Source organism: Staurois parvus, unplaced genomic scaffold (genome assembly GCF_062004578.1).
Source record: "Staurois parvus isolate SC_StPar_1 unplaced genomic scaffold, SC_StPar_1.0 ptg000365l, whole genome shotgun sequence".
NCBI lineage: Eukaryota > Metazoa > Chordata > Amphibia > Anura > Ranidae > Staurois > Staurois parvus.
Genome location: NW_028318161.1, coordinates 2,728,691 through 2,756,608, shown reverse-complemented (window position 1 = coordinate 2,756,608; position 27,918 = coordinate 2,728,691). Strand labels below are relative to the sequence as shown.

Sequence of the window (27,918 nt, the reverse complement as noted above, 5' to 3'; positions counted from 1 at the left end):
GTCCATATAATTATCAACAAAGTCCATAATAAGATTTCTTCAAACTTGCAAAGGCGGACTGACCATTTGGAAACTCGTGCACTGCCCGAGGGCCCGGGGTCAGTAGGGGGCCCCATGAGATGCCCCTGTTACCTTTTTCATAGGCTTTTTTGAGTTTGGGCAAGGACACAGGGGCCCCATGATCCCCTATTGCCTGGAGGCCCCATGAGTTTTCAGTCCGCCCCTGGAGGGCAGATCTCACTTTTAGCATGAATACTGGGCATTGAGCCGTTTGTAATAGAGGGTAGATCTCACTGATAGCATAAATACTTGGCATGGAGCTGTGTATAATAGGGGGTAAATCTCACTGGTAACATGAATACTGGGCATTGAGATGTGTGTAATAGGGGGTAAATCTCACTGGTAACGTGAATACTGGGCATTGAGATGTGTGTAATAGGCAGCAAATCTCACTGGTAGCATGAATACTGGGCATTGAGCTGTGTGTAATAGGGGGTAGATCTCTTATAGCATGAATACTGGGCATTGTGATGTGTGTAATAGGGGGTAAATCTCACTGGTAGCATGAATACTGGGCATTGAGCTGTGTGTAATAGGGGGTAGATCTCTTATAGCATGAATACTGGGCATTGCGATGTGTGTAATAGGGGGTAAATCTCACTGGTAGCATGAATACTGGGCATTGGGATGTGTGTAATAGGCGGTAAATCTCACTGGTAGCATGAATACTGGGCAATGAGCTGTGTGTAATAGGGAGTAGATCTCACATATAGCATGGGCACTGGGCAATGAGCTGTATGTAATAGGGGATAGATCTGATCTCACTTATAGAATGGATACCAGGCAGTAAACCATGGTCACTTACCCTTTATTAAATGTTGTATGTACTGCTGACTGAAATTCATCTTAAAAATAAAATGTTTCTAATCAAACTGTACATATCCTGCACGTTGTGTATTTATTTTTCATTTGCCTTAGGACTCATTAACAAATGCAGCAGTGCTTGTTGCTCCTCTGAAAATAAATCTGTGGTAGACTGCTTTCAGATGCATTTGCCAAGGAGTGAGAGGGCAATATGTCACCTCCATGCCACCTGCTTTAACTTTCATAGTGCCGACTCACTGTACCACAACCATGTGCATTGTACATGGTTGAAACATTATTACCCAATTTATTTGAAAGAGTCACGTACTGTGGAGGTACCAAATGCAACATGCCGTTTAATTTTCACAGCAGTTGTAAAGCATTGCAGCATGGGTACAGACCCGTGCAGCTGCATGACTGAGTTTAGGTAGGTGGCCAGAAGGCGGTAACACCGCAATTCAGTCATCTGCATTTACCAACCCCCGTCCTTCAAACAAGCCCTTACTCTTGCAGTCCTAGCTTTTGTGATAGCTATAGTGGAACTCCAGCCTAAACTTTTTTTCCTCAGTTTTTTACAGAGGAGAGAAGAGTTAGACTCTCTGTCATGTTTTTATTGATGATTGGGTCCCTGTCATAGAGATTTATTACTGTAATGCAGTCAGGTTGCAATTACAGTAATGAATATGCTTTTTTTCCTTATTTTAATTTTTTAATTGCTGCAGCAAGGATTAAAAACCCTTTGCAAGCAGCATTAAGAGCGTCGGACCACCGTGTCACAAGCAAGCAGCAATAGGAGAGTCAGACCGTCATGGCACAAAAAGTGGAAGCCCAGCTGTCCAACATTCCTCTATCACCAAATCTGCTCACAGAGCAATAGTGATGTTGATTAGAGCAGTGTGGTGATTTGGACCGTAGTAGAGCTTGTATACGAAATCAGTATTCTAACTTTCCTGTATGTTGGTAGTATATAGCTTTTTAAAACCTTGCTGCAGCTCTGAGCTGACAAAAAAGAAAATAAGAGACATATTACTGTATATGTAGACTGACTGCATTTGTAATAGTAAATTAAGACAGTTTATTTAGCATTTTGCTCACAGTCATTAGGACAGAAAGCTAAAAAAAATCTGAAATGTTTAAGTTGTTACTAAAGCATTTTCCAAAAACTTGTGGAAAAAAATTACATCTTCAAAAGACTCATTGGTGAATAGACTGTGCACTTTGCAAAGTGCAGTTGCTCTCTGCAAGAGCAGTTGCTCCAGAGCTTCGTAAATGAGGTAAAGGTTCACTTTGCAAAGAATACCCAATTGCATGCAAGGAAAATAGAAAAAATAATATTTTTGCTTGCACATGATTGGATGATGGAAGTCAGCAGAGCTTTTGCTCATTTATTAAGCTCTGGAGCAACTGCTCTTGCAGAGTGCAACTACACTTTGCAAAATGCACAGTTTATTTGCCTTTAGTAGAACAACCCCCATTATGTCTTTCAGAAAATACCTTGGAGTGTTTGCTTTCCAAAATGGGGTCATTTTGTAGATTTTTCCACTGTTCTGGTACTCCAGGGTCTTCGAAAATAAGTAGTCAGGAAATTAGATGCATAATTTATAATTTAAGGTGCTCCTTGGATTTTGAACCCTTCTATGCATCAAGGCTGTGAAAAAGTCTCACACACCTGGTATCCCCATACTCAGCAGGTATAGCAAAATGTGTTTTGGGGTTTAATTGCAAATATGCTGTGTGTGAGAAATAGTTTGTTAAACTGACAACTTTGTGAAAAAAAGCAACACTTTTTTTTAAATTTCTTCATTTTCCAAAAAACTGACAAAAAGTGACAGCTTCAAAAACCTCATCATGCCTCTTACTAAATACTTTGTGCTGTCTACTTTCCAATAAGGGGTCATTTTGGGGGTATTTTTACTGTCCTGGCATTTTAGGGTCTCAAGAAATAAGGTGGGCAGTCAGTAGATCAAGACAGATCAATTTTCAAGTATATATCAGTGTATACAGTGTATATGTATATCAGATATACAGTGTATTAAATAGTTTGAAGACTCTATAACTTTCACACAGACTAAGTAATATACACTGTTTTTTGATATTTTTTACAAAAGTAGCAGAATATATTTTGGCAAAATATTATGAAGAAAGATTATTTGCAAAATTTTATAACAAAAACTAAGAAATAAGTGGGTTTTGTTTTTCAAAATGTTCGGTATTTTTTCATTTACATAGCCAAAAAAAGGGGATTAAATAGTACCAAAAAAAAGCTCTATCTGTCTAAAAAAAATTATAAACAATTCATTTTAGTACAGTGTTCCATGCCTGAGTAATTGTCACTCAAAGTGTGACAGTGCTAAAAGCTGAAAATTTGTGTGGACTTGTAGGGGGTGAAAGTGTCTGGACTTGAAATGGTTAAGGAGGAATGAATTTGAAGACAGGCAAAATCGCTTATCTCCACTGCAGGGGGTGCTCAAACCACATCAGTATTGCAGAAGGAGAGGATGTCAGGGGGAACTTAGTCCTCTATGGTTTCCTGGGTCACTGGGAAGTGATCTGATTGGATGGCACTGTCCCATGTGACTGGTGGCCATCTTGGGCCAGGCAAAGTCTGTTTAGGACCCTGGTTCCCAGGCTTGGCATGCATTGTTGCAAGTGGACAGAGTAGGGACAGGTTACCCATCTGTCAGGGAAAATGAAAAGGGAATAGTGAGCAGGGAAAGGTTCCAGACGAGTAGGGACAGGATAGGGACATGCTATCCTTCCTAGAAATCCTCTCCATTTGACTCAGACTGGCCAGGATGCATTCTGCCCTTGGAGGCAGGCACTGTGGATGCATCAGAACCTTTTGCACTCTACATCATTGCACAGAACTGTGAGTGTTCCCAGCTGGGTGCCTTCCCACTGGGCTGGTTGTACCTTTTGAGCCATTCCTTCAATACAAGTTTTGTTAATTGCAACCAAATGCAGTGTGTTCACTGCCACCACACCATGCTGCACCCACCCACAAATTACCATGCCTGCCTTTAATCCGTTTATTTCTATGTATGTTCCAGGATGGGTGCTTTGCTAGTCTAGAGTTAGGGACCACTATGTGCAGAGGGGCCTTGAAGAGTCAATGTGGCTTCCACATAGATTTGCAACTATATGATACCAACACCTTGAATAGGAATAAAAAAAATCTGACAGAGTTTCTATCCCTTTCTCACTCTGTGCAAAAACTATCTTCTGATAGACCTTAAACCAGAACCTGTGAAAATGATGGACATTGTGCCCATTAGTTCAAGCACCACCTATACAATCCCAATGCAGCCTCACCCACACATAAAAAAATGAAAAGGAAGTTACCTAGTACTAAAACAAATGAAATAAGGGTGCAGTCCCGTTTATATGCTCTGTGGGAATCCTGATAATTATGCTTTAAATTTTCATTTTAGGTGTCATGCACATGAATAGGATAAAGCTGCAAACCATGCATGCGTATGAGGCTTTGAGCTTTCTGACCTGCACAGTTGCATATTCCCTGGAAATAGCAGTTACAAAATTTACTTTTCTGTTTCTAGAAGTTGTTTTATGTTAGAAGCATGCTTTTCCTATTTATTATTTAAATAAATTGATACATTTTGAATGTTTATATTTTAAAATTACCAGTTACAGCCAGCAGGTAGCAAGCATGTAGCAAAGAACCAGCTTTTCTGAATTCTGATTTACTGTTGTTTTGTGAATAACCCGGATAACCTTTGTTTTTATCCATATTCTTCACATTAAACTGAGCATGTTGTAGGTGGGACACACACCCCTCCTTTCCTGCTTTCAATCTTCTCTTTCTCCATTTTTGTTTTACCTTAAGATGTCCTGGGAAGTGCCATGAATGCACTCTGTTTTAAATGTTAATTGAAAAAACAAATATTGTATTATTTTGCAGTATTTATATAATAAAGCAGGGGTGGCGAACAAGTTAGACACAAAGAGCCAAAATTTTAAACTGTGAAAGTCAGAGAGCCACACCACGCAGTGACCTGCCAAAACAGACAAACACTCACACAAAAACACATAATTAAAACCATATTATTCACCATAACACGTATTACCGTATTTTTTGCTCCATAAGACGCACCTGACCATAAGACGCACCTAGGTTTTAGAGGCAGAAAACAGGAAAAAAAAATTCTGAACTAATGGACTGCAGACACAGTACAGGAGATGACCAGAGACTGCGGACAGCACAGGGATGACCAGAGACTGCGGACAGCACAGGGATGACCAGAGACTGTGGACAGCACAGGGATGACCAGAGACTGTGGACAGCACAGGGATGACCAGAGACTGCGGACAGTACAGATGACTGCTGACCTTTGGGGAGGTGGGGAGCGGGTACCTGAATTTGACAAGTACCCGCTCTTACTTCCGCAGAGTTTTTGTTTGATCTTACCTGTTCCTCGATCCAGCCGCGCGCTGTCTTCCCGGCTTCTGTAATGGCGCTCGGCATGACAGCCGGGTGCCCAGTGCGCATGAGGGATTGGTCCGGCGGCTTCTGGGATCTGTCATGTGTCCCAGGTACCGCCTTACCATTCACAAAAAGCACCGCTTCTTGCGCATGCGCACTTGGCACCCGGCTGTCATGCCCAGTGCCCACACTACAGAAGCCGGAAGACAGCGCGCCGCTGGATAGAGGAACAGGTAAGATCAAAGAACAAAGAAGTAAGAGCGGGTACCTGTCAAATTCAGATACCCGCTCCCCACCTCCCCAAAGAAAGATGAAACTTGGCAAAGAGCCACAGTATACAAAATATGATAAGAGGCAAAGAGCTGCATTCATTTTGGCCGGGAGCCGCGTGTTCGCCACCCCTGTAATAAAGGTATAGTAAGGAATATACAAGTCATACCATGATATAAAAGGTCTGTAAATACATTTGTGATCTTTAAACAATACTCCGTATATATAATACAATTGTCCGGTTTCTTTATATAAGTTCATAAAAGTTTTGCAGAAATCAGAATGCAATAATGTTTTTTTTAATTCTAGGTATATTTCAGTACCTGGTGTGAATATTTGTGGGTTTTGACAAAGTCAGCGTGTGTGCATTGTATATCTATATGAATATAAGGTCTACGTTTTTTTGCCAGGGTAAATATTGGCTCAGGGACAGCATTGTGGTCTTGGCATCACACAGAGGGGTCACAACCAAAGGTCCAGGGCTCCATCCTGCTTTGTTACTTGTATGATTTATGAATATGTTAGAAATACAAGCTCACAGCAAACTTGCTTTGTTACTGTGCAGGTGCATTATACTCAAGAAAAGTCACAATTGATGGGGAGCAAATTTCACTCCAAGTGCAAGATACACCTTATGTATCGATGGAGGTAAGCTTTTCCTCTGCAATATAAGCATGTTAAAGCAAATAAACCATAATCCTGTAAAAGATGCACATAAACAAAATCCCTTTTGTGTCTACAGTTTCCAGTGAACTGTAAAACAACACATCTGTTTTTTTCTTAAAGTATCTAAATCTGAAACAAATATATTGTAGATAATCTTTAGATGCATTTGTTTTCTTATGTAGGATTTTCCCTTTCTTTTCACCTGTGAGTAACACACTTCCTGTCCCCGGGTGGCTACAGTCACTCCTCCACTGTACCTATGGAGTGAGCCATGGTAATCCAGGCTGGATTTCAAACACGCCTTTCTCACTTCATCTTCTATACTTGGGGTTTTGGGGATTAATAGTTTAGAGAAGAAAGAAGACATTGTGATTTTAGTGACTGGTAAGCTGCAAAATATTTAATTTTGGTTCTGAGGTTTAAATGTAATTTAATTATGTTAATGTACTGAAGAAGGAGGTTCGACAGTGTAACCTGCTTTGTTTATAACTTTATACATAATGGACCTGATTTTTATTCTTCTTCTCACAATTTAACAATAGGGGTACAAAGGGAATATAGTGTTAACAGAACATGTGGAGGCCATCCTAGATTTTTAAGGGATACTTCAGTCACAACTGAAAATGAAGCCATGAGATGCATACAGGAAACAGCTTACCTTTGGAATAAAATCGGCTGCAGCCACTATCAGTGTATTCTGACTGTGCCAAGTTCCAATGTCAGAATACAATGTCCCAGTGGCTGGAATTCCTTCACTGACCTTGTTTGTGTCGATAGAGGATGTTATATATCATCCCTTTTAGATATCAGAGTTCTATTGGCTTTATCTATTTCAATGGATTGCTCTGCAGTGTCACCCAGGATTTGTCTGAAAATGTTACTTAGTGTTGGAAGCAGATCTTTTGTTTCTGTCACTTCAGGAAAGCCTCTAAATCTGAAGGTGCCCATAGAGGAATTGAAATTCAGGAGGTAATGGGCACATTTCCATTAGTGTTTGGCCATTCCTGTTCAACAGAAGTTGATTTCTAGAAGTTGGATAACTATGGTGTATGCCCCAAATACCCAAAGTTGATTTTTCTTTATAAATGTATACAAAGATTATCTAAAGTGGTTCTAAAGGCTCAAGGTTTTTTTTACCTTCATGCATTCTGTGCATGAAGGTAAAAAACCTTGTATGTGTAGCAGCCCCTCTTAACACTTACCTGAGCCCCCTCTCAATCCAGGGATGTCCACTAGAGCCTCGGTTCTCCAGGATCTTTCACTCCTGATTGTCTGAGGCAGCAGAAGCCATTGGCTCCCGCTCTCAATCACATCTAGTTAGCCAATCAGAAGGAAGGGGCAGAGCCGAGCCACGGCTCTGTGTGTGAATGGACATGCAGAGCCACAGAGCGGGAGCATGCCTGCTTGGGTGCCCCCATAGCAAGCTGCTTGCTGTGGGGGCACCTGACAGGAGGGAGGCGGGGGACCCGAGAAGAGGAGGATTTGGGCTGCTCTGTGCAACTCCACTGCACAGAGCAGGTAAGTATAATATGTTTATTATTTAAAAAAACAAATTAAGGCCTATTGGTTGTGAGTGGGGATTTTAATGTGAGTGCAGAACCCTTACTTAACACCTCCTCTTTGTCTGTAGCAGCCCAGAAACATTATAAGAAAATGATACAGTTGGCAAGGTTGTTGGACAACTGCAGACTAATTCATGTGTCTGAGAATGATTTTACATATTATTTGACCACCTATCAATCCTTTTCTAGATGACATTTAATGCTGTTTGGCCCCAGATTCTTAAGCTGGTCAACATGGTCGCTGGTTGAAAGAAAAAAAACCTCATGTATGGCTAACCGTAGAGACCATTCATTCTGTGGCTATTAACCCTATAACAGCATCGAATCACACATCTGTTTCTATTTAAATTCCCTGAAAGTCACTCTGAAAGCGGTAATATCAAATAAACTATACTAAAGTGCAGTGCTCATAAAACAAATACAAAACTAATATCAGTCCAGTATGTGTATCTATAATAAAATGTCCATGTAAACAAAGGAACTCCACCATGAATTACAGGTAAAATAATCTTCATATAAATGCCCACATAATAGTGTAGAAAACTCCTCCAGGTGAAAAAAACACATTGAGTGCTCCCACACCAGTGCCCAGATCGAAGTCCTGAAAGCGGACATGGAGAATGGATGGGAGGATGGGAACCTGCTTGTTGATGTAGTAGTAGAACTTGTGAGGCAATCTATTCCCTCTTCTTTCCAAAAAATGACTCAGAGGAGGTGAAAAGGAGAACCTTCTTGGAGGCTACTAAAGTTAGGGTAAGGGTAGAACTTATAGCACTGGGGGGGCAACTCAAGAAGCAAGGTCAGACACATATGAAATGAGTCCCAACAATAAGGACCAATATTGAACCATTGTTCTGTCTCTACAAAAGAGCCTACAATTACACAGAGAATTACATAGTCAGCCCAATATGAAACTTAGATTCTGGGCCCAAAAGTTCTATAAAAATGGTAAGCTGGTTGTGAAGGAGCTGAAATAATGGGTAGAAAGAGCATATATCCACAAATTACCACTTCCTCTGGTGACAATTCAGATATCTCATATACTTCAACAATTCAGAACCTTTTACAAATTTAGATGGGGGAACCCCTTGTAGTACAGGAAGAAAGGAATAATAAAATCAGCAAAAATCTGAGGAGGAGACTTTTGCAGAGCTAATGGAAAGACATTTCTACATGCTTAGAGCAGGAAATAATGTTGGACGACATAGCTATGACCTTGAAAGACACGGCTGCTGAATGATTTTGTCAGAGAACATTTCCCTAAATTTTCAGATTTGCTGCTGGAGCCTCTGTGCACCTACTTTAACTCTGAGAGGCAATACATTCTGAGGTCCTTCTGGCTCATACTACCCTAATTCCTAAAGACATCAAAGATGCTACCAAATGCCAAAATTTTAGGCCCAGATTTCCTTTGAATGTCAATATAAAACTTCTGGACAAAATCCTTGTAGACAGATTGAAATCTTACTTGACAGGGTTAATTCAGTGGTAGCAGGTGGGGTTTATACCTTAAAAGGAATCCAGAGATAATTTACAGAGGACACTCTCTACTCATCCATTGGGTGAAAGCTAATACTCCCCTGTTCATTACTGTGTCAACAGAAGATTAAAAGGCATATTATAGAACAGACTGGGTTTTCAGAATGAAAACCCATGGTTGGGCTAGGCCTGCCGGATCTCCAGTTGTGTTAAAGGGCAAAAACACTGATGTCAAAAGTAAACTGGAAACTCAGGAGTCAGAGATAAAGAATGGTACCCCCTAGAAAACATTATAGTCTGACATAATATGGCCCACGCCTATTGGATTCATCTTCAGTACAGTGTACTGTCCAAGTATATTTCCTTACTCACTCAAGGCAATGCTACTAACTTCAGATAGAGTATTTATTTACTTTATTTATTTCAGGTACTTATATAGCGCCGTCAACTTACACAGCGTTTTACATATATATTGTACATTCACATCAGTCCCTAACCCTCAAGGGGCGTACAATCGTAGGTCCCTTACTCACATTCATATACAGGGGCCAATTTTAGACAGGATCCAATTAACCTACCAGCATGTCTTTGGAGTGTGGGAGGAAACTGGAGTACCTGGCGGAAACCCACGCAGGCACAGGGAGAACATGCAAACTCCAGGTAGGAGGTGCCGTGGCTGGGATTCAAACCAACGACCCTAGTACTGCCAGGCGGAAGTGCTAACCATTTTGCCACTGTGCTGCCCAGTAAATAGTAAATACTCCCTTACTAGAGCTCACTCTCCACTAGCCCTGTTCAGAGAATTTCTATGGTTTGTCTATGGGAGGATCTTGCTTTCTTTGGTAAATTGGGAACAAGGAGCTTTGGTAAATGGGGTCATGCATTTGAGGAGTTCTCTACAGGTAGAGAACAGGAGCTGAAGCCATCTTTTGCCCATCTCATTCATATTTATACAACAGGGAGTTGGTGTCTGCATGCAGACGGTCACCATTTTGTTGAAGTATCTCTTTATTTGTTATAAATACACATACATACAGTATACACAAACTGGGGTTGATCATTTAATAAAGGCTAGTAGACTGTTCACTTTGCAAGTGTAGTTGCAGTCTGATTGGATATTATCCACAGCCCAGTGCTTAGTGAACGAGGTAAAGCTCTGCTGACATAATGTGCATGCATAAATTTTCTTTGTTTTATCCTTGCACGCAATTAGGTAATTGGGTATTCTTTGCAAAGTGAGGCTTTACCTCACTAAGCTCTGGGGAAAAATAACTTGCAAATTCCCTTGAAAAGTAAAGAGTGTTTTTGCTTTTAGTAACTCAACCATACTGTGTTTAAATATGCTTTTTTATATATATATATATATATATATATATATATATGTATATATATACATATACACATACACCTCTCCAAAAATTTTAGGCAGGCAGGTGTGAAAAAATGCTGTAAATTAAGAATGCTTTCAGAAATAGAAGTGTTGATAGTTTATTTTTATAAATTAGAATGGAAAGTAAATGAACAGAAGAAAAATCTAAACCAAATCAATATCTGGTGTGACCACCCTGTGACCTCAAAACAGCATCAATCCTTCTAGGTACACTTGTACACAGTTTTTGAAGGAACTCGGCAAGTAGGTTGTTCCAAACATCTTGGACAACTAACCACAGATCTTCTGTGGATGTAGACTGCCTCAAATCCTTCTGTCTCTACATGTAATCCCAGATAAACTCGACGACGTTGAGATCAGGGCTCTGTGGGGGTCAAACTATCACTTCCAAGACTCCTTCTATACGCTGAAGATAGTTTTTAATGACATTGGCTGTATGTTTGGGTTCCGTGTCCTGTTGCAGAATAAATGCTGCAATTAAAAACAGCTTTACTGTTGCTTGCAGACACTCATCATTGTACCACTGTCCAGTCCTTTGGTGAGCACACTGCCTCCTGCTACAGCCAAATATTTCACATTTTGACTCATCAGTCCAGAGAATCTGCTGCCATTTTTCTACATCCCTGTACCTATGTTTTCTTTAGACATTACAGTACATTTTCAGTTAGTTAGCATTTGTTCATTGAAGAATTTTGTTTCGTCATAATCATTATGTTGTACTGACTTGTTTTCGGAAATTTGTTTTGTATCTTCGGCATTTATTTTGTATATTTGTTGGTCTGGGTGGATTCGAAAAATTCTGCAGTTTTTTCAGAAGATTGATAAATATTAGCTTTTAGGTTCCATATTTCAGGTGGATCTGTTATTCATATTTATAACTATTCGATATGTTCAGACACAGTGGAATAAATATAATGCAAGATTCAGTGGAACTGAACTGATTGACTGTGACAATTTCAAATTAAATTCAAATCACAAATTTCCTCGAATCTGAATTATCAGAGAAATTTGAAAATTTATTTAATTTCCCTATGGGCCTGAACTACTATCGTATAATGTGAGGACATCTGAATGAAACAAATTCACTCACTAATTTTGTAATGCAAACGCAAAGTACATGTCTAGTTTTTGTGATTAGTTGAGTCACTTAGCCTTGTTTCCACATCGGAGGTATTGATTTTTGACCACAAAGAAGACCACTTCTGGACAGACTTCTCCAGACAATAGATGGGTGTACCTAGGTCCCAATGGTTTCCACCAGTTCCGAAACTATTTATACATGCACATATACATGCACACAAAAAACTCATACAACTTTTATATAATTATAAAATCTGCAATCCTATCCTACATGTTCTATCCGTCCCACGTTCTTTTGCGACATCTAGCAATCCCCTGGGATGTCTACCATACAGTAGCTCAAAAGGTGAGTACCCTGAGACACTTCTTGTAAAGCAAATATGAGATATGGCAGTAAAAAATCCCAGGTTTCCTCATCCTCGTTTGCTTTTTTTTAACATTTTCTTGAGTGTCTTAATAAATGTCTCTAGCACACCATCTGTTTAGGGGCAGTAGACAAAGGTATGGAGGTGTTAGATTTTGAACAACTTACATAATTCCTTTGTGACTCTGGACATAAATGGAGTGCCTTTCAGAATACACACGCTTCTAAATACCTCAAGAAGTTCTTTGTCAATAGCCTTAGCTGAGGTACTACCTAAGGCTTAACGTTACCATGTGGCATAATCCAGTATTACTAGTATATGCTGATGGCCCCGTGTAGACTTTAGGACTGATCCCAAAAGATCAATACCAATTCTTTCAAAAGGAATTTCAATAAGCAGTTAAGGTAACTGTATACTTTGAAAATGGGGCGATAATGCAGAATACTGACACTCTGGACATGGTTCACAATATTCTTTACCTCTGCATGTAAACTAGGCTAAAAAAAACTTATTGTCCTATTGTTATTGTCTCCTTAGTTTTCTCTACATTATGGGGGCCACCTATTATATGGCCATGGGTTAAATCTAATACCATCCCGTAATATGGTTCCAGGACCACTAGCTGTTCTACCCCCTCCTCCCCTTGCTTTACCACTTGATACAGCAAATTATTTTTAAGAGCTATGTATGGAAAAGACACCCCAATATCTGGTTCAATGGGTTCCCCATCTACCATTTTAATGTCTTCTCTGGTTCTAGTAAACGTGGAGTTTTTCAATTGTTCCAAACTAAATTCATCTTTTCTGATTACTGAGTCAAGCACCACATTCTGTTCACTCTCATCATCAGAGTCAGGGAGAATTTCCTGTTCATTACTCCCCAGCTTAGGCTCGGGTTCCACCTCCTCCTGTTCCCCAGCCAGTACAGAGAAAGGAAAATGGCTGACCAGTTCACTGTACACCCCAACAGTTTCCTCTTTCAATTTACTATCAAAGGGGTCACGTGTGAGCTTATGTGTTTCCCCAGTAGGGGGAACTATGTCCTCCCAACTATCTCCAAAAATGTGGAAAATATCTCCCCACTCTCTCCTAATCTCTCCCTTCATGTAGCAGAGAGAGTACTATCCTGGCAAAATGTGTCACAGAGCCCCAAGAAGTGTCAATTTCAGCCATAGTAGTTTGGTAACAACATGTGTCACCATGTATACAAATAACCCCAATAGTGCTAGGGTGAAACTTTGAAGACTTTACAAAATCATCTTTAATGTCACAGCCCTTCCAGAGTCTAGTCCAGCAGTGACAGGCTTTCCATGGACAGAGATCACAAACATTTGTTTTTCCATGTTCTGGACATAAAACACTACACACTCACTGAGCAAAAAGCCTGTATTTTCCCTAATAAGCTTTATCACATTTCATTGGTTCACCTGTTAAGGGACAATTTGCAGCAATATGCCCCAATAACTGACCGCAGTAACACTTTATGGGTTCTTCACCCAGTCCTCTAGACAGCCTCAAGGGCTTTCCTGACCTTTTTGGCCAGTCTCCAATATTCGAAGTAACAGTCTCAATATTCGAAGTAACAGTCTTGCAACTTTTCCCCATGTCTTTAATCCCTTGAACAGTCTTACCAGATCACCCGGGCAGTTTTCATCCCTGGTAAGATGTATAAAATCAAACATCTGGAACTGTGGTTGCTTCTCGGTACTATGTGTCTACCAATATACCCGTTGAGCCCATACCACAATGGTGACACCCAAACATGCAAGAATTTCAATCTTCAATTCCTCATTATCCTGGGTAGCGTCTGGCTCCATGTCATAATAGGCTTTTTAGGGTTCACCTGTTAGAAACGGTGCTAGATGTCCTGCCTATTGCTCTATTTGCCATCCTTCCTGCAAATCATCCCTCTGAAAAGTTGTGAGGTAGGCTTCCATGTCATCTTCAATTGTCATCTTTTGCAAGTAATAGCTGGTACACACCCCACAGGTAGAGCTCTCTGTCAGCTTGCTGGGCTTCCGCAAACTGGTGATTTGTTTCTTGCTGTGCTGCATTGGCCTTCTGCTTGAACTCCACCATCATCTGCGGAATGTCTGCAAACTGGTGGTTTGTTTCCTGTTGGGTTGCAGTGGCCTGCAGCAAGGCTCTAATCATATTCTCCATCTTTCACTTGCTCAGAAAGTTGCCTGCATCCTCCACCATATGTTGAATTTAGCTCAAGTGAGAATCACCTTCCCATGGAAAAAGGTAGTCCAAACAGCAGGTCTTTCTTAAAATTCTGACTTGTAGTCATTTTTATTTGAAAAGGCTGCAGTAAAAACAAACAGAACAAAATACATCCACACCATTCAGGCACTAACTAAACAGGGCAGATTCCTCTCTACCAGGTGATGGGATTCTCCCAGTCACTGATGAAACAAGCTTTTTGCAAACTTCCTGTCCGCTGTCAATTAAAAATGGAGTGGACCCGTTGAGGAACTAGTCTCTCAGTTCCCCATCAAGCTTAACCGACTGCAATGTAAAATTCCTCAGCCAAGCACCTGTCAATGTGATGGGCACAGTGACTGGAGAGGGCAAAAGTGCACTAAAGAAGGAATATCCAGTGTGTCAGTGATGGATATATAAACTGGTCCCTTTTGGTGATGCACCCCTATGGGAGTTTACATGGTGTCTACAACACCCTTTATGAGTTTCCCTGAATATTTTTACACGTATGGGTAAATCTTTTGTAATACTTTTATTAAGCTGTTTGTGGCCATCATACTGTTTTGTACTGGTTAAACTACAGGTGAAACTCGAAAAATTAGAATATCGTGTAAAAGTTCATTTATTTCAGTAATGCGACTTAAAAGGTGAAACTAATGTATGAGATAGACTCATTACGTGCAAAGCAAGATAGTTCAAGACGTGATTTGTCATAATTGTGATGATTATGGCTTACAGCTCATGAAAACCCCAAATCCACAATCTCAGAAAATTAGAATATTACATGCAATCAATAAAACAAGGATTGTACATAGAACAATATCAGACCTCTGAAAAGTATAAGCATGCATATGTACTCAGTACTTGGTTTGGGCCCCTTTTGCAGCAATTACTGCCTCAATGCGGCGTGGCATGGAAGCTATCAGCCTGTGGCACTGCTGAGGTGTTATGGAAGACCAGGATGCTTCAATAGCGGCCTTCAGCTCTTCTGCATTGTTCAGTCTCATGTCTCGCATCTTTCTCTTGGCAATGCCCCATAGATTCTCTATGGGGTTCAGGTCAGGCGAGTTTGCTGGCCAATCAAGCACAGTAATTCCACGGTCATTGAACCAGGTTTTGGTGCTTTTGGCAGTGTGGGCAGGTGCCAAGTCCTGCAGGAAAATGAAGTCAGCATCCCCATAAAGCTCGTCTGCGGAAGGAAGCATGAAGTGCTCCAAAATCTCCTGGTAGACGGCTGCATTGACCCTGGACTTAATAAAGCACAGTGGACCAACACCAGCAGATGATATGGCTCCCCAAATCAACACAGACTGTGGAAACTTCACACTGGACTTCAAGCATCTTGCAGTGTCTCCATTCTTCCTCCATACTCTGGGTCCTTGGTTTTCAAATGAAAATCAAAAGTTGCTCTCATTAGAAAAGAGGACTTTGGACCACTGAGCAACAGACCAGGTCTGTTTTTCTTTAGCCCAGGTAAGACACTTCTGACGGTGCTTGTTGTTCAGGAGCAGCTTGACGAGAGGAATACGACATTTGAAGCCCATGTCCAGGATCCGTCTGTGTGTGGTGGCTCTTGATGCACTTACTCCAGCCTCAGTTCACTCCTTGTGAAAGTCCCCAGCACTTTTGAATGGTCTTTTCCTGACAATCCTCTCCAGGCTGCGGTCATCCCTGCTGCTTGTGCACCTTTTTCCTCCACACTTTTCCCTTCCTCATAACTTTCTATTAATGTGCTTTGATACAGCACTTTGGGAACATCCAACATCTCTTGCAATTACCTTTTGAGGCTTTCCTTCCTTATGGAGGGTTTCAATGATGGTTTTCTGCACAACTGTCAGGTCAGCATCCTTTCCCATGATTGTGATTCCTACTGAACCAGACTGAGAGACCATTTAAAGGCTCAGGAACCCTTTGCAGGTGTTATGGCTTAATTAGCTGATTAGAGTGGGACACTTTGAGCCGAGAATATTGTTGCTGTAAGCCATAATCATCACAAGTATGACAAATCACGGCTTGAACTATCTTGCTTTGCATGTAATGAGTCTATCTCATATATTAGTTTCACCTTTTAAGTTAGATTACTGATATAAATTAACTTTTGCACGATATTCTAATTTTTTGAGTTTCACCTGTAGATTCACTAAATTATTGGTCCACTTTCTCTTTACAAATCCAGTGATTTAATGACTTGCTAAAGTCAGTCAAGCAAATAGCCATGCTGAGAGCGTCCATATGAAAGCATTATCAGAAATTCTTGCAGTTATTACGGGTGTAGAGACCTGGTACACTGTGCACTTCTTGTACTGTTTAGAAACCAGATAACAGAAGTGGTGCTTGTGAGTCTTTTACCAGCACATGGAAATGTTTCTTCAGTCCCATCAGATAGAACATTTCAAGCCCCGCTGTCAGCATTGAGGTTAATGCCATATTAAACTTGTTTTGGGAGAACATCCAACTTGAATAACCCACACAGATTCCCACAAAACACAGAGGACCATATCTTAATCACAATCAGGCAGGCATGAGTCACTGGGATACTTGTTTATTGTGGGTACTGGACTGACTGTCCTTGTGTGTGTGTGCATTTTGTAACAATGCTGATTCATCTGGAAATAAATCATATCCATATCTTGTATTCATGCAGTGTCTATGTATAGCAGAAAGCTAGTATTTTCTGCCTACAATACAATATTACAGAGGAGAGCAGTTATGAATGCAACTGAGCATGACAACATATTAAATTGTACCTCTACTTATGTGGCCTGCATCAAGTTCCATCTGAATAGTAGTGCAGTTAGCATCTGGAATGCCCCAGAAGCTCCAATAATCAGAGTATTCTAATATACAAATTCCAACTTCCTTATACCTATCTCTGCTTTCACCTTGTTTTTGGTAAAATCTTTCCATCACATTAACTGGCAATTTGTGCGGTACAGGAGGTAAGAGGCCAAGGACAAACTTGTTAGTGGAAGTCTGTATTTCCATAACAGGCCACACTGGATTTTGCGGCTCACATGACACTTTGGAAGATAACCGAGGATGGAAGGTAACTGAGATGTGTAGGTACCACTGTTTGCATTGATAAAGTGACAACTGAGTTTTTTTTTTTTTTACTCACGTGTAAAAATTCTGCTAGCTTTTGTTGGAATGTATCAAATATGCACAAAATACTGTTTAGCAATTCAGATAATTTTTTTTAATGATCTTTACGCAGCGCATGCTTACGCACCTGTGTGTCCAAACACATTAAAACCAATGGGCTGCATTTACATCAGTAAAAAAAAGTCCTATATTCCGAAAAGTGTTGCATTTTAGGCAGCAGTGTGCACAAGGCCGTAGATTGACAACATTGTGGATTGAAGCAAATACTGACTGCCTCACGCATCTATCCCTCTTTCTGCACTCTGAGTGCTTGTGGGCAAAGAATTACAAGAAGCTAATATATATTCAGGTTTCTGTACTAAAAGTATTTAAAAAATATATGTAAACTTTTTTTTAGGGATGCACCAATACCGATACCATGTATCCTGATACCTTAACCAATACTTTGCAGTGCGATTTGCGTTAATGGATGCAAATTGCATTGCAAAGATTAGCATGCGATTTGAACAGGAATGTGATTCCTGTCCAAATCGCATGCAGTTTCCCCACTGATCCTGTGTGAACCCAGGCTTGTCATAGCCCGAGTTCACACAGGAGTGGTACAGGAAACCTCCCTGCAGATATCCTGTGCTGAGTGTCAGTGGTAGGAGAGCAGAGAAAGCGGTGGAGATTTGAAATCCCCGCCGCTTTCTTTCCTCTCCTTGCAGCGATGACAGTTTGGGCTAGAGAGCATCTGATTGGTCGGCAACTGGCCAATCAGATGCCATCAAGCCTGAGCTGTCATCACTGCAAGGAGAAGAAAGAAAGCAGCGGAAATTTAAACTCGGTATAGGCGAGTACTTGACCAAAATTATCGGTACTCGTACTCGCGGATAAAAAATCGGTATCGGTGCATCCGTAGTTTTTTTTATTACATTCATAATTGGAATAAATAGTATTTTTATAGCGGTCTGGGGTTTAGGTTTACAGTGAGTAATAACTGTTATGTGAGCACATTGCAGTGTTTACATACAAATAAAATAACCATGAATTACAAAGCTGATTTACAGACAGTCTAGACCTATCCAAAATAAGAACCTAGCTTTAGTTATAGCAGAGAATTTTTGCTATGCATGACAATATGGTTTTAACCAGGGATCCAAAAACTGCATCTTGCAAAAATACAGTTATAGGTAAGTATAGTAAGGTATAAAAATGTAGTGCAAATTAGCAGGTGGACAGATATATTAATGGATTTAATTAACAGGTAACTCCCTTAAAATACTGATATAACATATCTTTGGCACCCCAGCCTTTTTGTATTCAACAGTTAATGTTATATCTAAAGCCGTAACATTTTTTAGTTTTGGATTGAGTAGTTTATTTCCTGGAAGGAGGTAAAATGCCCCGCTTTGTAAACAGATGGTAAAAACCTTCCCTATATAGAATTATGAAAAAATTGTCTTGTCTTTAGATATACTGTAATAAAAATTACTATATAATATACTGCAGGGTTCAGTAACAAAGTGGGGATGGAGGAAAGGACAATGGCACGCAAAACAGGACACGGGCATCCGACACTCAAGAAGTGTTGAATGCCAAAGACAATGATGGAGACTTCAATGCTGGAACTGCAGTAGAGTAGGAGACATGGGCTGCCTGCGAGGTGAGTGTGACAATGCTTTTCTTGCAGTATTAGTAGTAATATTGCTAGTATTTGGATTAATTTAGGAACTTAACAGGGTCCCTTAAAGTCCCTTAAAGTCTAAGGACGTTTCTAAAGAGAACTAAAGAGCATAAACATGTCAAATATAACTTCCTAAGATGAAGAAAATAAAGAATAAGAACCGGATTGTGTTTTTCTGAGTTAGTTTACTAGAACATTCAGATACACAGCCATAGTGTCTCCACACAAAGGAACAAACTCCTCCTTACTGCATTTGACCACAACGTGGCTTGATCCAAAAATTCAGGAGAGCACAGTTTGCAGTGCAGTTCTTACCCTTTATTTTCATCTGATGATAAGCGAGGAAGGGCTTCTTGAACCTGCAACCAGAGTTGAAAGATCAAATGGAAGAGCACGCCTAGAGCGGTGTGTTGAGATGGGATGTTGCTTCCTAAGATGAAGCCTGCACAAACCATTAGTTTTCAGGAAAACTCTGTATGTGCCTGGAATGCCTACTAAAAGGCCCCCAACCATCTTCCAGTACACTATGCTGTGTTCCAGTTGTGTTAATTAGGTTCAATATACAGGCACATCTCTGATCTGATATATACGCATAGCCATAATGCTCTTTACGCACCCATTCCTGTAGTGATTTAAGTATATAAGTAGTAAAGGTTTTGTTCTCTTTCTATGGAGGAAAAAAACTAACAATATTTGTATGAACAGACTTGTGTTTGCAAATCTATGCAATCAGAGCTGAGGAAGGTAGGCACAAACGCTGTTTGGTGTGGACACAGTGTTAGCAACATCTGGTTAATATACAGCAAGTTTGGCTTATTCTATTGTGTGTGATAAGTTTGGAGAATGACTTTGTGTGGTATTTTTACTACGTGATCTGGCCCAGATTCTGAATGACATTCCAAAATCTTTCTGTGAGCTATATAACTAAACATCCTTCTAGAGGAGACATCTGTCAAGGATAAAATGAGGTGAAGGAGCTGAAATAGGCTGATACATGTGGTCTCCAGAAATTCTTTTGTAGTTTATGGGGTCATACATCATAGAAGAATAATATTAATGATGTAAAAGTGATGCCCACAGCTCATTGCCACTGTCACTGAGTGCTAGGTTCTAAATGAGAGTCATTTCCCGCATAAGTGATATTTTATGCTAAGACATTACAGCATATTTTTACATTTTAGATGTGTTGAATATACTGTGGTACTGTACTACTATTGTGAAAAAGTTTATATCTTGCCTTTCAAATGCATATCAATGTAGGTATAATAATACCGAATAGCAAGCTAACAGATTGATTTTATAGAGTCTATGAAAAAAGCATACTTTTTTACATTGCATGCATTGACCGCCCATTGTAGATTAAAAGGCTGACTTAATGCAACATGCATTAACTTATATGCAGTAGTGCACTGCAATGGAACAGCATACTGTGAAGGGGTAAGTGCAATAACTTCTGCACTGCAACTATCCTGTTACCCAAAACACAATAGTACAATCCAAAGCTGCTGCAATCACCAAAATGTCTTCCCACAGCCAACAGAAATTAAAATAGTGAATAAGTGCGCACTGCTCTATCTCTACCCAAGTAAAAATTCATACTTGAACTACCTCACTATAAAGATACTGTTCCATCAAAGATCCGATGTAAACACATAAAAACAATCCACCTGATGTGTTTCCAATAGGATGCAGGACCAAATATAAAGCACACAAAAAATATAATGTGATACTAAATGAAACATACTGTACAATCTCACTATGGTGAATAATACCAATACAATATTACTGTAAAATACAATATAAGTACTAAATTAAACTATTACGCAACAAAAAAGTAGTAAATGTCACTACACCAGTGCTGTTAAACAAACTGACATGTGCTTAGTTTAATATCAATACAGTGAATAATACCAATACACTAGTGCTATAAATTGCAAAGAAATACTTGTACCTGTAAATGAAAGCTTTCTCTGAAGAAGTCCAGTGTTTAGTGACGCAATGCGTCAGAAAGAGCCGGGGGACGTCACTTGTTGAGAGGCTAAGGCAGCTGGCAGACAAGAATCTAGGTGGATCCCAACTTTAAAGTCGGGATCTTTTCAGAGCCTGGACCAGCTCTGTAATATCAGCCAACAGCAGGCTTTAGCCCACTGTCAGCTGAAATAATCACAGGAGCACATGAAGCTTGTTGCCCAAAAAGGAGCAGGAGCTTTTTTTAGGCGACAAGCTTCATGCATTGTGGTTTATCCTGTGACAATCATGGAAAAACTGCACCGCTTTTAGGTGGCATTGAAAATGATTGGCACCTGAACAAGTGTAGTGAGTTTTGTCAATATTGCAGAGTGATTTGGGATCACAGTGATTCTGCCTGAGATCACAAAATACCAGTTATAAACCTAGCCATAATCACTTACTGAATACGCAGTATGCAGACACCCATGTGCTGCTCCCTCCTCTTCCTCACCCCCCATTCCCCTTCTCCAAACTGACAGACTGGGGACTGCACTGTTCAGTGTTAACTCTTTCTTGATTGGAAGTGTAGGAAGCAGCACTGTGAATGCAGGAGCCAGAAGCATTGAAAGTTTTAACCACTTGTGAACCGCCCACAGTACATTTACTGTGGGCAGGTGCCACGGCCAGGCTGGATCATCTGTACGTGATCCAGCTCTTCCAGATATAGCCCCCCCCACCCCACCCCATCTGTGCTGTGATTTGCTACAGCAGAAGTTTGGCAGCAGGTTCCAGCCAATTATTTATGGCCAGACCTGCTGATCGGTCTTTTTCAATCACAGCACAGAGCCCATGGCAACAACCCATGGCTTTGTACACAGGGCAGTGATATGGCTGTTTCTTCTCCTTGGTATCAAAAACAGCCACATCTATTAGTAAAAGCAGTACATATTACCAGGGTTGGTGCTAGACTATTTTGCACCCTTGACAAAACCAACTACTTGCACCCCCCCCCCCCAGTTAAACAGTAGAAAATATTAAAACAGCCTGTAGCTCGGATGACATGGACTAAAAATCACCCCAAATCACTCTTTCTAGCATATGCCCCCGAATTTACCATCCAAGAACAAATCATACTCCCTACTTCCCCTAAATTCCCCCTCCAAGCACAAATTCCTTCCCCCCAATCCACATTAGGACAAATCACTCTCAATCCCCCCTCCTAGCACAAATCCTTTTCCCTCATCCCCCCGTCTCAGCACAAATTCCTCGCAATCACCCTTCCTAGCACAAATCCCCCCAATATTTTCCCTCCTAGATCAAAACATACCCTTATCACCCCGAAATTCCCCCTCCCAGAACAAATTTCCTCCCCACAATCCCCCCATCCCCTCTTCCAGCACAAATTCCTCCCCAAATCACCACCCCTAGCACATCCCCTCCTAGAAAAAAACTTACTCCCGTCACCCCCAAATTCCTTTACCAGCATGAAACCCCCCTCCTAGAAGAAATCTTACTTCTATGACCCCCAAATTCCTCCTTCCAGCACAACCACCAAGAAGAAATTGTCTCCTCCTAGAACAAATCTTATCCCTGTCACCCCCCAAATTCAGCACAAATCCACCCACCTAGAACTAATCCTCTTCTCCTTCCCCCCTACTAGCACACTCTCTCATCCCCAGCACAAATGTTTTTTTACTCTGCACACCCACCAAGGTCCCTAGTACAATCCTCCCCTCCCTTCAACATACAGACCACAGATGCAGGTCTGCCTCTGGGCTCCTCCTCAGCTTGTGGGCTGCCACCCGGGCTCCTCCTCAGCTTGTGGGCTTCCTTCTGGGCTCCTCCTCAGCTTGTGGGCTGCCTCCCAGGCTCCTCCTTAGCTTGTGCACTGCCTACTGGGCTCCTCGTTAGCTTGTGAGCTTCCTCCCAGGCTTCTCCTTAGCTTATGCGCTGTCTCCTGGGCTACTCCTTAGCTTGTGGGCTACCTCCTGGGCTCCTCCTCATATTGACAGGTCTCAGTTGAGGAGGAGCCTAGGGGAAGCAGCATTGCAATACTGTGGACAGGCATGGGATTGCAGCACCAGGGACCTGCACTAGTGATTACATTGGCTGTCAGATCAAGATTGTGTAGGGTTTGTTTAGCTGCCCCCACATTCTTTGCTGGGAGGGGATGGGGCTGGTAAATAAACCCTGCACTGTCGCAAACTGACACTCTCAATTTTGAGCGCTGCAGCGGCATGAGTGTGGAGCTAGAGGGGAGAGAGATCACAGCCTACTCCCAGCTCTCTCCTCCTCTGTAGATTTGGTCTATCACTTTCTCCGCTAAGCTGATAGGAGTAGTAAGGTTGCTGTCACTACTCCTGTCAGCTTGTAGCATCAAGAACTCTCATTACGGCGCCCCCTCCCAACCCTGGCCATAGCTGTGCCCTAAGCGGCAGTGCACCCTAGGCAGCAGCTTAGTTCGCCTAGCGGAAGCGCCAGCCCTGTATATTACACACATTACACATTGTTAGGCACATAGTTAATCCTTTTATTGCCCCTAGATGTTAACCCCTTCACAGCCAGTGTCATTAATACTGTGAAAGTGTACAGTTTTAGCACTGATCACTGTATTAGTGTCAGTAGTGATGCCAGTGTCAGGTTTTTAGTGTAATTCCCAGCCAGCGAAAGCTAGTGCCACATTATCCACCACAGTATCACAGTTCCACTATAAGTGGCGGATCACCACCTTTACCAGTATATCATCATAGCTGCCTAAATTCCAGTATATAGAGCATAGTTTGTAAATGCTATAACTTTTGCACAAACCAATTAATATACACTTATTGGGATTTTTGTATTTTTACCAAAGACATGTAGCAGAATACATTTTGGCCGAAATTTATGAAGAAATTTTATTTTTTATTTTTTTATTAGATATGTTTTATAACAGAACGTAGAAAATATTGTGGTTTCTTTTCGAAATTTTTATAATTTATATATTTTTATATATTATAAAATAAATAAAAAAAACCCAGTGTTGATCAAATACCACCAAAGGAAAGCTCTATTTTTGTAAAAAAATGATATAAATTTAATTTGCGTACAGTGTTGCATGACCGCACTATTCTGACTCAGATTGTTGTGATAGCGATTTATCCCTTGTGAGACCTCTCTGCCTAGCCTGTATAAGCAGATATAATCACTGTGGACAATCCTTATCAGATAGCTGAACTCACCAATACTGTGTTCATCCAGAAGTTGCTTTATTCTGTACGTGTGACAACAGGATACAGCAGAATGAATGGTTTCCAGTATTATGCAGTCAAAAGATGATACTTTCTGTAGCGTACTATGCAGAATACATGTGTCCCTGTTACATGTGGTCTGTTAGCTGCCTCCATGACACAGGAAGTGCTGAACTCAAGAAGAAGGGAGGAGCTTCATATACAAAGGAATTGTGTCATAGATCATAGATAGAGGGAGGCAATTTAAAACAAATGCATTACCAAATAAGGCCACTGGATGGCAGCATAACTAACTATAGAAATGTCCATAGGAAATGGTACAAAAAAATAAACTATATGAATTCTCATGAACAGTAACATAAATATTAACTGTGTAACAGCATACGCACAATTGCCAGTTAAAGTAGCACAGTGCTAAATATCAAAAAATGCTCTGGTCATGAAGGGGCTAAAACCTTCCAGACCTCAAATGGTTAGGCTGCAAGTGCTAGGGTAAGAATTTTAACAAATGCCGGAGAATGTTTACTTTATTGTGCTCAATGTGTTAGGTTAAGAAACACTGAGGGTACTTCAATAAAACATAAGTGGGAATTTTTGTATGGGTATGGGAAAGAGGTGTGTGTGTATATATACACTAGATTACCAAAAGTATTTGGACCCCTGCCTTTACACGCACATGAACTTTAATGGCATCCCAGTCTTAGTCTGTAGAGTTCAATATTAGTTGGTCCACCCTTTGCAGCTTTAACAGCTTCAGCTCTTCTGGAAAGGCTGTCCACAAGGTTTAGGAGTGTGTCTATGGGAATGTTTGACCATTCTTCCAGAAGCTCATTTGTGAGGTCAAGCACTGATGTTGGACAAGAAGGCCTGGCTCACATTCTCTGCTCTAATTCATCCCAAAGGTGTTCTGTTGGGTTGAGGTCAGGACTCTGAGCAGGCCAGTCTAGTTCCTCCACCCCAAACTTGCTCATCCATGGCTTTATGGACCTTGCTCTATGCAGTGCTGCGCAGTCATGTTGGAACAGGAAAGGGACATCCCCAAACTTTTCTCACAAAGTTGGGAGCATGAAATTGTCCAAAATGTCTTGGTATGCTGATGCCTTAAGAGTTCCCTTCACTGGAACTACAAAAATATACATTATGGCAAAATGTCCCAACATTAAACTGTTTTTGCCAACATCCTAATATATATAAACTAGGAAAAAATGGAAATGTTCCCCTAAGACTTTGTATGGCAAAAACCACATTAATCCGCGGGTGGGTGGGGCTGCGTTGCGTACTCGTGGGCCAGGAGACCACAATTTGTGGCCATGCTGCTTGTGCAGAAATATGGAGGGAGGACTTATGCACCTAATTATTTACTATAATTGGCAGCAAAACAGGGACAGCTGCTCATTGTTTGGTAACATCTGATCACTACTATTTATACTAGATCTCTGGTACATGTATGTCTCTTGGATAACCCTGAGGTGGTTCCTCTGGCAATACTGGTGAGCACTTTACAATGTTTTTATATTTTTATATGTCCGCTTTTTTGGAGGGGTAATTTTGTATGTTTGTATATGGGCCCACATATACATTTTTCATTATTTTTATCTGGGTTGGATTTATTTTGCCTTTTTACTATAATATATATTGCAAATGAGCCCTTATGTCAACAACTTATGTGTTCGAGCCAGATATTGTTTGGGTTTTTATTGTGCCAAATAATGAATATTAGACTTTTTTATATGTGACCTTTATTATACTTGTCAGATTCCCCCCATTGGTTGCTGCCATGTGGTCCTCGCTGGTGGATGGCTCTACAGAGTGTCTCTGCCTCCCCCCTCCTTGACGTGTCACCTAGAGAGCATCCTTATTCAATTTTCTATGAATGTCTGCTATTTATTATTCAATGTGGTGCAACTTGTAAGTGTTTGAGTAACTAGCTCTTTCTTACATATTTTCAAAATTATATTATGTACTTCATTGTTCATATTTCTTTGATACATTGTTATGTTTTAGACCTGACACATTTCTTCCCTGAAGAAGGAAATAAGAGTTCCGAAACGTGTTGGATTGGTCTGAACAACATCACTGTACAAGTTCTTTGGGCTGCTTGCCCATGTGCCAGTTGATGTATTACAGACTGTAAGGTTTTACACACACTGTGTGTGTTTTGTACGCGATATAGGAATAATTGTCTTACAATTTACTATATCAAATCTTTTGATTTGTTTTTTTATGTCAATCTTTTGTAATAAACATTATTGTTTTATTTATTTTTTCTATACTCATTATGGTTTTTGCTATACAAAGTACCAGGGGAACATTTCCAGTTTTTCCTACTTCACTGGAACTTATGGGCCAAGATCAACCCTTGAAAAACAACCTCACACTATAATCCCCCCTCCACCAAGCTTTACACTTGGCAGAATGCAGTTCTCCTTGCAACTGGCAAACCTAGATATGTCCATCGGATTGCCAGACAGAGAAGTGTTATTCGTCACTCCAGAGAACACGTCTCCACTGCTCTAGTGTCCAGTGGCGGCGTGCTTTACACCTCTGCATCTGCCACTTTGCATTGCACTTGGTGATGTAAGGCTTGGTTGCAGCTGCTCAGTTATGGAAATCCATTCCATGAAGCTCTCTACGTACTGTTCTTGTGCTAATCTGAAGGCCACACAAAGTTTGAAGGTCTTTAGCTATTGACTCTGCAGATAGTTGGTGACTTCCTCACACTGTGCGCTTCAGCATGCGCTGACTCCGCTCTGTCATTTTATGTGTCCTACCACTTCGTGGCTGAGTTTCTGTTGTTCCCAGTTTCTTCCACTTTGTTATAATACCACTAACAGTTGACTGTGGAATATCTAGTAGCAAGGAAATTTCACGGAGGGACTTATTGCACAGGTGGCAACCTATCACGGTATCACGGTACCATGCTTAATTTCACTGAGCTCCTGAGAGCAACCCATTCTTTCACAAATGTTTGTAGAAGCAGTCTGCATGCCTAGGTGCTTGATTTTATATACCTGTGGCTATGGAGGTGATTGGAACACCTGAATCCAATGATTGGGAGGGGTGTCCCAATACTTTTGGCAATATAGTGTGTATGTATGTGTATATATATATATATATATATATACAGTTAGGTCCATATATATTTGGACACAGGCACACTTTTCATTGGCTCTGTATGCCACCAGAATAAACTAAAATGAAACAATCCAAATGAATTTGAAATGCAGACTTTCAGCTTTAATTCAAGGGGTTGAACATAAATATCAAGTACAAATTTTAGGACCTGCAATCATTTTTATACACAGCTCATCCGTCCAATCAACTTTGCTGCATTTTGCTGAATCTGGGCTGACAGTATACAGTGGGGCAAAAAAGTATTTAGTCAGCCACCAATTGTGCCAGTTCTCCCACTTAAAAAGATGAGAGAGGCCTGTAATTGGCATCATAGGTAGACCTCAACTATGAGAGGCAAAATGAGAAAAAAAATCCAGACAATCACATTGGCTGATTTGGAAAGAATTTATTTGCAAATTATGTTGGAAAATAAGTATTTGGTCACCTACAAACAAGCAAGATTTCTGGCTCTCACAGACCTGTACCTTCTTCTTTAAGAGGCTCCTCTGTCCTGCACTCATTACCTGTATCAATGGCA

General features: G+C 40.7%; 1 protein-coding gene across 1 annotated transcript in view; it reads left to right on the top strand.

Moving 5' to 3' along the window:
• Positions 1 to 27,918, top strand: part of LOC149456274 (ras-like protein family member 11A-like) — an 81,224-nt gene that overhangs the window by 11,475 nt on the left and 41,831 nt on the right. Inside the window, exon 3 of the mRNA XM_089685199.1 lies at positions 6,141 to 6,223. Coding sequence (XP_089541325.1) covers positions 6,141 to 6,223 — 83 coding nt within the window. The remainder of the gene's footprint in view (positions 1 to 6,140; positions 6,224 to 27,918) is intronic.